We start from the raw sequence: 15,219 nt of genomic DNA, 5'->3' as shown, positions 1-15,219 counted from the left end.
TGTTAAACATTCGTGTTTGACCTGGTTTGTTTGTTTTGTGGAAACTGAACAGATCTGTTGCAGCGTTGACAGTGTCGCGTTTCCTTATCGTCGTCATCAGAACCAGACGAAGGAGCACACAGTCCAATCCATCTGTCGCTCCAGTGTTTTTTGTCCCTATTTCTGTCTTTCTTCCTCCGACTGTCTCCATGAAAGGCTTGTCTTCCTCCTCTTCATCATTTCTAATCCAGCCATATCTTCTTCTCTCTCAAGGCACAGACTCGGCACGTTCCCGATCAGTCCGCAGCGGCGCCTCCACCCCCGGCTCCACCGCCGTCACGCCCGGCACGCCCCCCAGCTACTCCTGCCGCACCCCCGGCTCGCGCACCCCCGGCAGCCACACGCCCAAGTCCTTCAGCGTCCTCCAGGAGAAGAAGGTGGCGGTGATCCGGACCCCGCCCAAGTCTCCCTCCTCCGCCCAGCGGCAGCTGAAGGTTCTCAATCAGCCCCTGCCGGACCTGAAGAATGTAAAGTCCAAAATCGGGTCCACTTCGAACCTCAAGCACCAGCCGAAAGGCGGACAGGTAACCATCCTGAAAGGAGACAGTCATTTTGAAAAGAGTATCAGATTCTCACGTGTTCGTAGGACTTTAAAGGCCGACTTTGCAGGATTTTTCAGTTGCTGTTTGTAAACGTGCCATTCAAAGATGAAAGAAAGTTGATAGTTGAGTTTAATTCCAAGGTTTTTGAAAACCAACGCTTCGGCTCAGCGAGACACCTCGCCAAAGCGTTGGTAGGCTGTTTGATGTTGTTGGAAACAGACTCAACCGTTACCTCTCTTTCTCAGTTGTAGTGGCTCATAAGTGATGAGGAGAAGGATTATTTTTGTTTGAACATGTAGTTTGTTTTATTTGGAAAATCCTGCATTGTTTCCCTTTAACAGAAGAAAATCACTTGGTGGGATGAAGTCAAGGAGTAAAATTTGCACTCTCGCAAGATTTGATGTCAAATATTTATGTAACTGACTTCATATTCAATGTTTTCTACGTTACAGTCAATCAAATTTTGCCACTTTCATCTATTTACCTGATTTTACAACATGGGGGCAGCAAAGGTCAAAGTTATATTGTACAGCTTAAAATAAAAAACATTTAATTTGTCTAAAAAAGGCAAATTTGATGTCTTTAAATGCACATTTTCATGTATTTACTTAATTCTACCACATGGTGGCAGCAAAGGTCAAAGTTATATTGTACTCCTCGTTTGAAAAAGGCTAAATAATAAGTAGTTTTTTTAGATTTAGTCTCACTGTTTACTGCAAATTAAGCAAGACTGATACTTTTTGACATTTAGCATTTAAAAATACCATTTCCTCAATCAACAGGAGTTAATATATATACATACACTACTGTTTTTGGACACAAGATGCAATATAATGTGCTATTTAGTGATTTTAAAAGGACACATATTCAATTCAAACTTCATTACAGGCTCAGGATGCAGATGAAAGACATTAAAGGAGGAAAAACCTTTTTTACAAAGAGACAACTGCATCAATGTCTCCACAAATATTTGATAACACCACTATAACGAGGGCGAATACGTGTATACATGAGATTTCCTGGAAAGCTTGGCATAAAAACACAGATGCAGCATGCAGGAACGTTAGAAATTGACTGCAAACTGTCAGAATATATGAACATTGAAGTTTCTGTAGAAAAGAAAGAGGTAATGTGTGTTTCAACAGTGGTTTTCTCTTGTCTGTGAGTGGTAGACATGTTCAGATATCTCTCCTCACATCCTCACCATCACTCACTGTCTGACCTGCCTCTAAAACCTCTGCCACTTCCTCTGACTGTCCTCTCCCTGTCTGCTGTCATCTCCGTCACCCGGCTGCCTCCGGCCTCCTCCCCTGACTTTCCCTTTTGTCTTCCTTCTCCTTACCTTTTTCTCGAATTTTCTCCCTGTCGACGAATGACGCAAACCCTCCACCCACCGAAAAGAAAACTGCTATTCTCTTAAGAATACATCAAGAATCGTCTCGGGGAGCGGTGAGCCAGCAGATTCGCTCTCCCTCGGGGGGATCTGCTGTCGTCATTGCCGTGCAGGATTCTCCCTCCGGCTCTGAGTATTAATAAATGCAAGCTGAATAACTTATTGAGACGTTGCATCAAGGGCACGCAATGATATCACCTCACATCACGCGTTCTTCTTCTTGTTTTAGTTTGCAAACTAAACTTGTTAGATCCCCATAAAGACGTCGACTAACAGACTTATTTTAAAGGCAACGGACGGTCGTAACATTCCCCCGGACAGTTACCGAGGTGAGGCTTTGTCATTAACCCCGGTGATGTTTGGCACAGGAGGCGAGGAATTGTCCTTTTTTGCCAGCTTTTGTTTCCTCTTTGGGGAGAAATGTGACATAGGGGCAGAAATTTTTAATGAAGCTGGGTGACGCAGCACAGGATGATAGACCGGAGCTCAGGATCGCTCTGATGTCAGACTGAAGAGCTGATGTTCAAATATCTTTAAATAAACATTATTTGGTAACATTTAAGTCATATTTATGTCATTTTATTTTGACATTAAGAGCCATTTTCATGTTGTTATATTGTATTCACATGTAGAAAAGCATTACATGTGCTCAAAAACGCTGCTAAGTATGTCCATGAGCGCCTCAGAGGTCTGTTAGAGATCCTCTGTTAGTCGCTTAATCATTTTTTACCCTAAAATGGCCGAAAAAATGCCCATCATGAAGCTGAGAGTTGACATATTTATGTTGCTCGAGATACGAAGCCCCTAAAAAATCACATTATTGTTACAGAAGATGACAAAAAACAGCAAATATCCTCATTTCAGAGGCTTGACCACTGACATTTGCTGTATTTTTGATTTAAAATGATTGATAATCGATCATAAACATAATAATAGTAGCAAATCATTTAATGTTGATCAATAAACTGACCGACGCAGGGCTCCAGGGTCGAACATTTTCACATTTTATTTAATAGATATACTTTTCATCGAGTGCAGGTGCAGTGTCATTGGTTGACCTTGCAGCTGTCGTAGAAGAGAAAGTGTAGGAACGAGGGGGAAACCACTGAAGTGGATGTGAGAGCAGTGTGTGTGTGTGTGTGTGTGTGTGTGTGTGTGTGTGTGTGTTCAGGTGTGAGAAAGAGCTGTCAGGAGAAACCAGGTCAGGTCGGTGTGGACCGCAGACGGAGGCTCGCTGTCAGGGCTCTTGTGTGTTTCTCCCCTCCCCCCCCCCCTTTGTTATTTACATTTCTGTGTTCACTTTGGCTTTTGAACGATGGAGGAGCCACTTTTAAATTCCCTTTTTTTAATTCTGCAAGAACAACACGAACCGGTGCACCAGGCAGAAATACTCTCACTGGTTGTGTTAAACCAGCTGTTTGTTTGTTTGTTTGTAAAATGAATCAACACCTGTTACTTTTAATTTAGCGTCAATCTAAAATGTATTCAGCGATAAAAAAGTGTAGTTTTTCTTTATTTTAACTTGAGCCAATGAGATTATTTCTGCCTCCAGAGCAGCTCTGAGAAATAAATTGTAAAACTAAGATTTAGACTGATTTGTTATGTTTTTCAAAACCATTGGTTGTAAATAAAGATGGACGACGCCACAAAGCGAAGCCAAAACGTCTTGATCGCCCCCTGGTGGCTGGCTATGGTACAGCTCATAAACCCCGACCCCTCCACGGACGTTGACCAAACTAAACATTGTCAAATAAAGTCGTCCCAAATATGGTTTCAGTCGTTTTTAGGCAGTTTATATCACGCTGATGTATGTTCAAGTGCTCCAACCCCCCGCGCCGCCAAATGGTGCCACCGGAGCAAGATGGCGGCGCCCGCGTTCGGGATGTTTTAGCTTCGTTTTTGTAAAGTGTGAGGAAGTTCAATCACGTCGTCTATCTTTGTATACAGTCTGAGATGTCAACAACAAAGCTGTGGTAGTGTTTTAAATCCTGTCGTGTTCTCAGAGCTCCTCATCAGCAAATGTGAATGTAAATACATGCTAAATATAAATGCATGTTAAAGACACATTGATCACTCATCTCTCACTTGACCTAAATGAGGCACATATAGTGTTTTTTCTTTTTTTCTTTTTTTTCAAATTCGATTGTGTTTTAGGTTCAAATATTGCACGAGAAGCTGGACTTCAGTCATGTTCAGTCAAAGTGCGGCTCCAAGGATAATCTGAAGCACTCGCCCAAAGGAGGCAATGTATGTAAGCCTTTCTCTCTTTCTTCTTCTTCCCCTCTCTCCTCAGCTGGAGCTAATGTAGCTACCTCTCTCTCTCATGCTACTTTTATGTGTTCATCTGTTGCGACCCATCTGTTTGTCTGCCACTGGCAGGAGGGTTTATTTCCAAAGTGCAACACATCCGCGTTACGTTCCCTACTTCCTGTGGTTGTTTTTTGTGTCTCTACGATCTCCTCGCTCTTCAGCGTCCACATGTTGCTACTTGTGACTTTAATCATGAAGGTGACGCTACTAAATATGAAGTAAATACTGCACAATATAGTATAGAATTGAGTTTTTGTAGCATATACTGTAGTTTAGAGAGTATTAGATGAATACGAAAGGCAGCAGTGTGTCTCTATGCATGTTGTTTTGATCATGTTGCTACCAAGAGGTTTGGCATTCAGCCCATCTCCCCTCAAAATCGTCTCCTCCTCATACAGTGGATGGATGTTGCACTTGGGAATTAAACTCTTGCTTCAGGCTGCTGTATCCTTGTTTCAAGCAAGTTCAACACTGGATGGATTATATCTTCTTACTCTCCGATAAATGCCTTCATCCCTGCGTAAAAAAAAAGCCCATCAATCAGTTTGTTTCCTTCAGTTCGGTCTACAGCAGCTACAATTCAAACGCCCCGGCACCAAAGCGAGCCTCCGACAGATTGAGAGGCCGTGGATTTAAAATTGGGACACTTCCACTGGATTATTTTTGGCAAAGGGAAAAGGAGGGGCGCTATTTTTAAGCTGCCCACAACCCATCCAGTTTGAGAAGCCTTTCAGTGTTTTTTGCTGCGTTTGTTTGTATAAAACAAAAAGTCACCCTGTCATTCCCAGGTCATGATACCGAGTGTTAAACTGGACTTTAGCCACGTTCAGGCTAAATGTGGCTCCCTGGACAAAATCCAGCATGCAGCAGGCGGAGGAAACGTGAGTGATACTTAAAAAAAACCCCCTCATTTTACTAAACCTCTTCATTCAGGTGTGAACGTGGCTGTGGATTATAGTTGTGGAGTGTTTCTCATCTTTCAGCATAACATACAGTATCTTTACAAAGCACACAACATCTGTAAACACCCCTTTTACAGCATGCAGGGCCGTCCCCGTGTCTTTTTATCAGTGTTTGTACTCGCTCTAATTCTTATCACCCACGGACAATAAAGTTTAATTGAAGCACCTGCTCCCTGCGGCGTCGCACGGCGACTGTGTTGTGTGTTTGATGGCCGTGCTGTCGCCGCTTGCTTTCATGTTAACCTCTCTCCAGGGAGCCGACATCAGCGTCTCCGGTGCGGACGATCGACAGAGTCATGTTGTGTCATCTAACGGCTGATTTATAAACGGCTCTCTACTCTCTTTTTTCCACACAACACGTGTCGGCATTTTACGGAGGCACATTGGGGCCATTGTAGTTTGAGGATAAATAAATGTGGAGCTGCAGGAGGGGGGAAAAATGTGGACTTTCTCTGAGATTAGAGGGGTGAATTTACAAAATAAAACCTTGAACTTTGTCTGAGATTGTCTGAGATTACAAACTCACAATTTCGTGGAAAAATATTGAGATTAAATCCACAAATTTACGACAAACAAAAGAAATTCTCTGAGATTAAATTCACAGATTAACGGGAAGAAAACCAAAATACTTTCTGAGATTATGACGTCACAAATTTGTGGAAAAAACTCGGAAATTAAACTGATTATGAGAAATTACAACAGCCCTAATGAGCCACCGTACATTTCTCTGTGATGTTTCACACCTATTTCTAATCATAGCTTCCATCCCTCAACATTTGTGAAGCACAGGGTCTTTTATTTTTTTAAACTTCTCTGCGTAACACTTGTTATTTTGCTTCCTGGTGCTAACAGCAGGTCCAAATCCAGAGCAAGAAGATCGACGTGAGCCACATCACCTCTAAATGTGGCTCCATGTCCAACATCCGTCACCGACCAGGTGCTGTACAGCCGAACGGCTACACAAACCTTTTCTATTTTCAATGTTTACAAAATGGTGTCCTTCCCTGAACACTGTGAGATTCTGATGCCCTCTGGTTCTGACTTTTTCCTCTCCTTGTCGCCGTCCTGTCCCCAGGAGGAGGTCATGTTCGTATTGAGAACGTGAAGCTGGACTTTAAGGACAAGGCTCACGCCAAAGTCGGCTCCCTGAGCAACACCAGCCACACTCCCGGAGGCGGGAACGTCATGGTAAAAAAAAAGAAAAAGCACACACACACATACGCTATCCTGTGCATGAAAAGTCTCCGTGAACCTGACCCGAACGTCTTTCTCCGCCCAGATCGAGAGCCACAAGCTGTCCTTCCGGGAATCGGCCAAAGCTCGGGTGGATCACGGCGCCGAAATCGTCGTCACCCACACCCCCGGCGTGGAGACGGGAGGCACCTCCCCTCGGCTGTCCTCCGCCGGCAGCATCAACCTCCTGGAGTCGCCCCAGCTCTCCACGCTGGCGCAGGATGTCACCGCCGCTCTGGCCAAGCAGGGCTTATGAGCTGCTCGCCTCTCCTCGAATAATAAAAAAAAATCTCTTCCCATCATTCACTCATCCGGTGTTCCTCCCGAGTTCCTTCACCGCGACACGAACCTCCCCACACGTCCGACCGCCACAGATGTAGTCGATCGACTCTCGACGGGATTTTAAAAAAAAAAGAAACTGAATTCTAAGATTATTCTTCACTCTGTACTTTCATTCATCTTCACTCGAAATAAAATCTGGACTTTTTTTTTTCCTGTTTTAAGTTCTAGTTAGCTCGAATGCTAAAGTGTAAGTGGATGTGTTTGTCCGAGAAGAGCGGTGACGGTTTTAACGATTGTACAGTTTTGTTTTGTCTTGTTTTTTTAAGCGTGACATCACATTCCACTTCGGATCGGATCGAGGGCGGCGACTCGCGCGTTACGAAACGTCCATTCAGAATTTATACGGTACTGAATGCAAGATATAACTACTAGATCGTAGACGCTAGTCTTTAAAGATACAGCAGCGTGAGAGACTGAAGCTACAGGAACCTGCAGAACGAATGGCTGACGACGAGCATGTCTGCTAAAAAAAAACGATGATTTTTTTTGTTCGTGCGTTGGTTTTAATCTCATGATTGTGAGACATGTTTTCTTTTTATATATATGTCACTGTAGTGGAAGTTGTTCCGGTTTTTTTGTACGTTCCCCGTGGCTGCACTGGCTTATTAGCACTCCGATGTGGATAACCCTTTGCAGTTGTGTCGAGTCGAGCGCTAAAACCTACGCTAGCTTTTCCAATAGATTCTTCTTTCTCGCTGCTCTTTTTTCGTTTCGCTCTTTCTACGTTAGCGCTGTGATTTTTTTATTAGGCTGCAACTGATGCTGTTGTGCTGGCATGGCAAACAAACGATTAAATTAGATCTTCACTCGGAGGGAATCTTAAACGCGGGGGACGCACCCCTCGCGCTCCCGCCCCGGTCTTTCCCCCCGCAGACCGGGTCGTACGATGTGTTTTGAGAGTTTTTGTCCGAAGCTTTACATGAGAAACATTCCACTGAAAGAGCAGCTAACGGTCGAAAAGGCGGGAAAAAAAACGACGAAGAAACGAAGAATCCTCAACTTGCAGCTGTTAGAAACTCATAAAGAAAAAAAGAATAAAAAACAAAACTGTTCTTGCATATTCTCTGCTCACCATTGTGAAACTCCTTCCTCCCCCCCTGATGTCAGCCTCCCCTCTTCCCCTCCAGTGTTTTATCTGTGCTTCCTCTTGCCTCCCCCACCTCCTCCCCTCAGCCTCCCCCTTTGCCTGTGTAAGTGTATTTAAAGAAAAAGACCATGTAGATGTGTGCACACTTTTTCCGATGTTTGAGACGTACTGATGACAAATGCTCCTACAGGATGACGACAACAGAAATAAAGGAAATAAAAACTGGTTCGCTCGAGTCTCTTGTGATCAATGTATCTCCACCGTCCACCAGCAGAGAGTGACACGAGTATGTCGGAGGGCACGGAGGACTTCTTGGAGGCCGATATATCAATAATATAAGCTTCAAGCATCGCTCCGGCTCTAGTGTAAATTATTCTAGCAACAAATTAGACGATGAAGCTAATGAGGCTACGTTTGTTGACACATTTTCATTTATTTACGTAATGTAATGATTTTTTAAAACAACACAAAGCCTTGTCTGATAAAGGGTTTTCTTTTCTTTCTTTCGTCATATTTAATGCTATTTTTTTGTATTTAGCTAACTTAGCTAGCTAGCTAGCCAATGCAGACAGACCGAGATATAGTCTGACCACACAATAACAACAGATTACACACAAAAAAACAAGACGCTACTGTTTATTGATGAACTGGTTGGTGTTTATCCTCATTTAGACAGAGCCGGTTTAAGCTAGCTGTTGCCGTGGTAGCTCGGGAACAGCTAGCCTTCTTTGCGAACGTTGCGTTAGCTTCATATTTAGCATAACGCTACACATTCTCATAAATAGCTTGTTAATACATGTTTTTCCCGAAAATGCAGGTGAATAACTGACAAACTTTGTTTAACTTGTGTTTTTTTAAAATATATCACATCAATTCTCCTATACGGAAAGTAACTTTAGCCTACTTAAAGGGTCATTTCACCAATTTCACACATTTAGCTCCGTTTTCTCATAAATAAATAAAAAATATTAAAAAATAATCCTGTTATCATGATATCAATGAAATCATTACAACCTGGAGTTTGAAGGTGAGGTTTGAAGGGTTTCATGGCACATGTGAGTTCAGTTGCATTGTGGGAATTGTAGGATCCATACCAGGGACTAAAAGTTTGAATATTTTGGCCTCTTATGCATCAATTTGCGATGTTTTTTCTCCCCAATTTTAAAGAAATTAACAATTTTAACATATTTGCACAAATATCTGTCATACTGACTTTGCAAAGTGATGATCCAGTAATTCAAATAGCTGTTAATTGTGTAAATAACAACAGATACACAGAATTATATAAGTTTGGACACTTAAGGAGCATTTTGCTGACAGTACTTATATATTTTGACATTTTAATCTCGACTCAGCACTCACAGTGTTGCATTTCCACTTTTCCTTCCGTGAAAGCCTCATATTATCTTTAATCCGCACCACCTGTCTCATTAAACAACCTGTTGAGGATGCAGGATGATCCCCTCACGTGAACGCACCACGTCAGTGTGTTTGTGCCGTTTCCTGTTAGGGAAACATCTGTCCCGGCCGCACACTGCGTCTTTAAGCTCCGCCGCTGACACGGAGATCAGCGCGCCGATCAACAGCTGTCGCTGTCCGGGGAGGGGAGGTGCTGAAATCAGGGCGCTCTCTCCTCCTTCTCCATCTCCTTTCTCCTTCTCCATCTCCCCCCGACTCACTCACTCATTTACTCACCCTCCTCCTCCTCCTCCAACACCACCTCCCTCCCCTCTCTCCTCTCTCTCTCTCTCTCTCCGTATTGACGCCGACAGACCGACACTTGCAGCCATTTTACGCAGGACGAAACCTCCAATCATGTCGTGAGCCCCGAAGCCGGAGCCCTCTCGCCGGTCACCTGGGCAGCAGCGTCCCCCCCCCTCCCCGCCTCCCTCCCCGGCGGTCGCTGCACACAAGGCGGGCAGGACAGTTGGCGGGCAGGTCCCCGGCCACAAGATGGTGAAGAGGAAGAGCCTGGACGACAACGAGCCGGAGTGCGGGAAGGGAATACCGTTCCCCATCCAGACCTTCCTGTGGAGGCAGACCAGGTTGGTGTGGGTTGATAACAGGTGTTTAGGATGGATGTGAATGGGTTTTAAATGGAGGAAGGCTGTTGTTTTTTTTCCTGCAAGAACTGTGAATGGATTGCATGATGTCACACCTGTAAGGAGGATTGACATACAGAATAATGAATGTTGAGTCTGACATTGGAGATTATCTGTGTTTCAGTGCGTTTCTGCGTCCAAAGTTGGGGAAACAGTATGAAGCATCTTGTGTGGTAAGTGTCTGATGACAGAAAATAATCCCCCCCCCCTCCTCTTCCTCTAATCTGCACCTGCAAATCTCCTCGTTTTTGCATTTAGCAAATGAGTCCCCCCCCCCCCTTCCCCTCCAGGAGCCAGACCTTTTGGAAAACTCATATCCATAATGGCGTTCCTCCAGATCCACACAGAGCCGCCGCTGTCTCTCCCACAGGCTTTGCCTCGCTTGAGGCCATGTGGGATATTTAGATAGTCAAAGAAAGAGGCTTCAGTTTCCGAGCCTGATGTCTCTCTTCTCCTTCCCCCTCCAGTCCTTCGAGCGGGTGCTGGTGGAGAATAAGCTCCACGGGCTGTCGCCGGCCCTGTCGGAGGCCATCCAGAGCATCTCCCGCTGGGAGCTGGTCCAGGCGGCGCTGCCTCATGTGCTCCACTGCACCTCCATCCTGCTGTCGAACAGGAACAAGCTGGGTGAGGAGACGCAGGACAGGCAGCTTTAGTGATCGGGCCGACAGCCGGGTCATCTTCATCTGACAGGACGCAGGACGGATGACCTCACAGTGCATCATTATTCTGGATTATCAACAACAGAACAAGATAATTAAGATGTTTAGTTGAGAAAATGGTACCGTGGTCTAGTTGTATCACAGCTCCGGTGCACATCAGGTGCACCAGGACACAGCTCAGCCTCACACTATCATGTTTTTATAATTTAATGTCTTAAAACATTACGTAAATGATTGTAAACAGGATTAAATGCCGTTTAAATCAGCTGTTCAGTCGTACTCGACAGATTTTTGGTGCATGTGCGACCAGTCTTTATCTACTCGCCCCCCATGCAGATGTTTCGTAGTCCACAAAACATTTCTGGAGCTTCACAGCAAAACAGCGTTCTCCGAAACAACTGAAGTAGACGGAGACTTGTTTTAAAAAAATAGCTTTTTCCCACTTGGCATCAACATGGAGGAGCGTAATGGCTGAATTTCATTTTTGGGTGAACTGTTCCTTTAACATCTTGCTGTATTGTTGCTGTTGGGTCATGGTGAGATGTCAAAAAATGAAATAATTCAGTTGGATTTGATGTTTTCTTGTCGACCTTGAATAACCCTCGTTGAAGCCATGTAATCTTTAAACTGAAGCGAGCCGCACTCTGCCCATTAATCACCTCACTCAACACTAACCCCTGACCTCTGACCTCTGCAGGTCACCAGGACAAGCTGGGCGTGGCGGAGACCAAGCTGCTCCACACGCTGCACTGGATGCTGCTGGAGGCCGCCCAGGAGTGCAACCACGAGCCGAGCCTGGGCCACGGCTGGTCGGCGGGCAGCAGCAGCAGCGCCTTCCTGCAGCCCGTGGGGAACCAGGGGTCGTCCCCGGGGGCCCCGGGCTCCTGCTCCGGCTCCGCTTTAGGAGGGTCGGGCCCGCAGCACAGCGGCTCCCTGCTGGAGGAGGACGAGCACGCTCGGACCAAGCTGTTCCACAAGAGCATGGCCACGGTGGAGCTGTTCGTGTTCCTGTTCGCACCGCTTATACATCGGATCAAGGTCTGTACGAGTGACTGTGTGGTTTGTGTTTGAAAAGTCTTGTTTGGCCCAAATCAAACCCTCCAGCACACAGACTCAGGGCTGCCCTATGGATATTGATCTGTGTGTACAGACAGAATCAAGGGTCGCGTTACAACACTCTCGGGAATCCACCGTGTTTCCCAACTGAATAATAAATTACTGTATCTTGTAAGTGATCATGTCACAATAGAAGTGGACCAGAATCTGTAACGTAGTGATTTTATTTCACGTTAGCACTCACATCCAGATAAAATCAACGCGAGGACACAAACGCAGGAAAAGACAGGACCAGGGAACATGACGTGACAGTCGGCAGATATACGTACATGTTTCATGTGTTTCATGTGGTTATCACACACTTGTGGCAAAGATATTTAACAGATAAAAGTTTAACAATATATTTTATGATCTTAAATGACATCAGAGCACTGAAACAGTAAACTTTGTCTGCTTTGTGCTCTGTAGAAACACAAGTTTTCTGGGGTTGGTCAATAACATCCGCCGACTGATCAATCGGTCGGGCTCAACCTCAGTTAGACGATTTGTCTTGCAATGTATCGATTATCGCGATATCACTGTGTCGCGATACTAATGTGATCACGAGCAGCGTATTGTGAATCATATCATGTATCGTGAGTTAAAAATCGCGTCAAAATCAAGAAATCACCTTTTGTTTTCGGGGTAATTTCTCTGTGGAAAACAAAGTTTGTTTTCTCGAGATCTCAGGAAAATAATCTAAAAAATAAAACAAAACAATTGAAAGAAAAGAAATAATGTGTTATAATATCGACCATGACTATTTAGGGCGTCCGTACGAAAGCTTTCCTCTGTAATTTAAGTTAATTTGTTGTTTTTATGTCATTGAAGTTTCTTTTTTAAGTTTGGATTCATCACATAAACCATAAAACCATGTTAAAAGAAACAAATATACATATCAGCATAAACATACATAGACGTGCATCCTCAACTATGAAGGATATGAAGCAAAACAAAAGACGTTTCCACCTTTTTATATGATTAAAAACTGCTTAATTAACTAACTATGTCTCTGTTCTTTCAGGAGTCGGACCTGACCTTCCGACTGGCCAGCGGTCTGGTAATATGGCAGCCGATGTGGGAGCACCGGCAGCCGGACATCCCGGCCTTCACTGCCCTCATCAAGCCGGTCAGAAACATCGTGACAGGTGAAAATAAAACCTAATTTCCGGCCGTGTACAATGTAAGGGGAGATGTAAGACGTGCTTGTTCCTAATTAAGACTTGTAATCTGCTCTGCGTGTCTCAACAGCGAAGAGGAACTCCCCAGTCAACAACCAGTGCAGCCCCTGTGGATCTGGCAACCCTGGTCCCATGGTGAGCGAGCGTTTTCAGCTCGGATCTTGTCAGAAAATCGCCTCCCATGTCGATTGAGTGTGTTCAGGCGAGAGGCTTCCTCCCCTCCCCCCCCTGAGCCTGGCTGCTCATATTCATTAGCGCCAGCCATGTGGGAGCATTAGCGTGGTTAGCCGGGGTCGCGGCACAAACCTCGCTCCAACCTCAGAGCCTTTAATTATCAGGAAGTGTCTGCCCTGTTTATCCACAGCGTCCGTCCGTCTCTCTCTCCTCCCTCCACCCACAGGGCTTCCAGGTGGTCTGCGAGGCCGCCCAATCGGATTCCTCCTCCCCCTCGGCCGGAGAGCAGAGCTGTCGTCGTGGTAACTCGGTGGAGAAAGGTGGCCCTTCCCAGCAGCAGCAGCAGCAGCAGCAGCAGCAGCAACCCCCGCCGGTCAAAGGCCCCTCCAAGAAAAAGTGAGCGGCGTTAATCAGTTTAACCTGCAGACTCAGAGAGACGGCGAGCGTTTGGTGACATCATTGATTCTTGGCCTCACGTCCCTTCAGGCTTCCTGTTGAGGAGGAGGAGGCAGAGGTGTGATGACTGGTGTGAATGCAACAAGGCCAGCATGATTTATTCATTCACCGTTCTCCCTCTTCTGTCCAACATTTATACATTTCGTTTAGTTGATTATGACTTTGTTATTTGGTTTGGCGTCACGCTTCTCACCTAAAACGTACAGTTTGTACAAAAACGCTGCAACGGCGTATAAAATAGCTGCCCTTTGGGGATCTGGCAACCTGAAATCAAAACAAAATCACAAGGTTTTAAAGTCAATGCAGAATAAGACGCCACGTATCTCGACTTTAGCTTCAGATACTTAGATAAACAATTGTAAAATACAGATAGCAAAGGCTGAAAGCAGATCTTCAGCAAAGCATCCTGAACTCTTCTGCTTTTGTCGACTTGAGAGGAAGCAATCATCCGTCCAGCCTGAGGTTTGCCTTCATTCGCTGAAGCAGACGTACAGAGACAATAATAATACATTAAATGTATCAAATATATAAAAAAATATTACATTTCCTGCACATTCTTGCGTTAAAACCCAGAAAACCTTGGCGATTTTGGGCAGCTCCCATGTCCTGTAAAATTAGTGTTTTTATCAATGGAGTCTGGTGGATTTGACGAGAGCACAGATGTATTAAACAGCTCCAGTTCCCCAACTTTCACTCGAGTAACCTCTGTCACGTTGTCTTCATAATTACGGGACGTGTGTTGTGGACATCACGACTGGTCGATGCCTTCAACTGCAGGGCGAAAGCTCTGAGAAATGGACCTCGTTCCAACAAAAAAAGATTTTTTGTGCGTAAATCATGACAAAAAACAATGTTGACTTGCGGATTTATGGCAGGAAAAGTGTGTAAAGGCCTTAAGATCTTGCAGTTTTTAGTCTCGTCTTCAACAAACTTGTACATTTGAACAGACCTCGTTTTAATCGTGCAGTAATCCCATATATTAACATCACTGTAGCTCCATTACGATCAACATACGCCCTCGCTGCCTTCGCATAAGCTTCCTCAAGCGTCCGTGCTGCAGCCGAGGATCCAGCTGTGGGGCTGCAGCAGTGCAGAAGTGCAGTGATTTATAAGTGACCCGCGCTGACACTGGACTGGTGCCATCATCTTGTTGATGGCTAAACATTTATCCCTGCGGCGGCGTCTGTCGAAACACACTGCACGGCACAGCAGCTCGTGAGAGCTCGCGTATATGAATAGCTCCTCCTTCCCCTGTGTAATGTGTTGCCCCGAGCGCTGCTGTCTACTCAGTCAGCACACACACACACACACTAACACACACATACAGTACAGAGCCTCGTCTTTCTCCAGCATTAGGCCCATCTGACATGTGCCCACAAAACCAGGGTAATTACGCTGAAGTAATGTGTGACATGTCTGACGCTGGCAGTGTTTCTGGGCTGGCGCGGAGCGGCCTGGCTCGATCTTTGGTCGTCCCCGCGGCAAGACTGGGATTGTCTTGGTCGCCGGTGCCAGGCTGAAGCTCAATCTGTGCTGTCTTTGGCACGAGCCGCGCAGGTTTTGACCGGCGTGGGTTGGCAGGAAAAACGGAAAAACTCAAGAGAGTGCAGCCCGTGTTTTCCTGGTTTGAGTTTGGTAGAGAAC

General features: G+C 45.3%; 2 protein-coding genes across 21 annotated transcripts in view; both read left to right on the top strand.

The window, feature by feature from the left end:
• Positions 1 to 8,133, top strand: part of LOC311253347 (uncharacterized protein) — a 67,188-nt gene extending 59,055 nt beyond the window's left edge. For 7 of the 9 annotated variants that reach the window (XM_084347253.1, XM_084347254.1, XM_084347248.1 and 4 more), the window contains 5 exons: positions 253 to 563; positions 5,073 to 5,165; positions 6,099 to 6,183; positions 6,322 to 6,434; positions 6,526 to 8,133. In XM_084347253.1, the coding sequence (XP_084203379.1) occupies positions 253 to 563; positions 5,073 to 5,165; positions 6,099 to 6,183; positions 6,322 to 6,434; positions 6,526 to 6,735 (812 nt within the window). In that variant the 3' untranslated portion in view covers positions 6,736 to 8,133. Of the gene's footprint in view, positions 1 to 252; positions 564 to 4,128; positions 4,222 to 5,072; positions 5,166 to 6,098; positions 6,184 to 6,321; positions 6,435 to 6,525 lie in introns of all 9 variants that reach the window. The other 2 variants (XM_084347256.1, XM_084347255.1) reach the window with 2 other exon arrangements.
• Positions 8,134 to 9,469: 1,336 nt separating this feature from the next.
• The window catches only part of unc80 (unc-80 homolog (C. elegans)), a 42,511-nt gene continuing 36,761 nt past the window's right edge, over positions 9,470 to 15,219 (top strand). For all 12 annotated transcript variants that reach the window (XM_084346994.1, XM_084346992.1, XM_084346993.1 and 9 more), the window contains exons 1-7: positions 9,470 to 9,953; positions 10,135 to 10,183; positions 10,478 to 10,634; positions 11,367 to 11,707; positions 12,789 to 12,912; positions 13,016 to 13,080; positions 13,346 to 13,515. In XM_084346994.1, the coding sequence (XP_084203120.1) occupies positions 9,862 to 9,953; positions 10,135 to 10,183; positions 10,478 to 10,634; positions 11,367 to 11,707; positions 12,789 to 12,912; positions 13,016 to 13,080; positions 13,346 to 13,515 (998 nt within the window). In that variant the 5' untranslated portion in view covers positions 9,470 to 9,861. The remainder of the gene's footprint in view (positions 9,954 to 10,134; positions 10,184 to 10,477; positions 10,635 to 11,366; positions 11,708 to 12,788; positions 12,913 to 13,015; positions 13,081 to 13,345; positions 13,516 to 15,219) is intronic.

The sequence above is a fragment of the Pagrus pagrus genome (genome assembly GCF_965226575.1).
Source record: "Pagrus pagrus genome assembly, chromosome: 24".
NCBI lineage: Eukaryota > Metazoa > Chordata > Actinopteri > Spariformes > Sparidae > Pagrus > Pagrus pagrus.
Note: the sequence above shows the minus strand (reverse complement) of the source record. Positions and strands in the feature narration are given on the sequence as shown.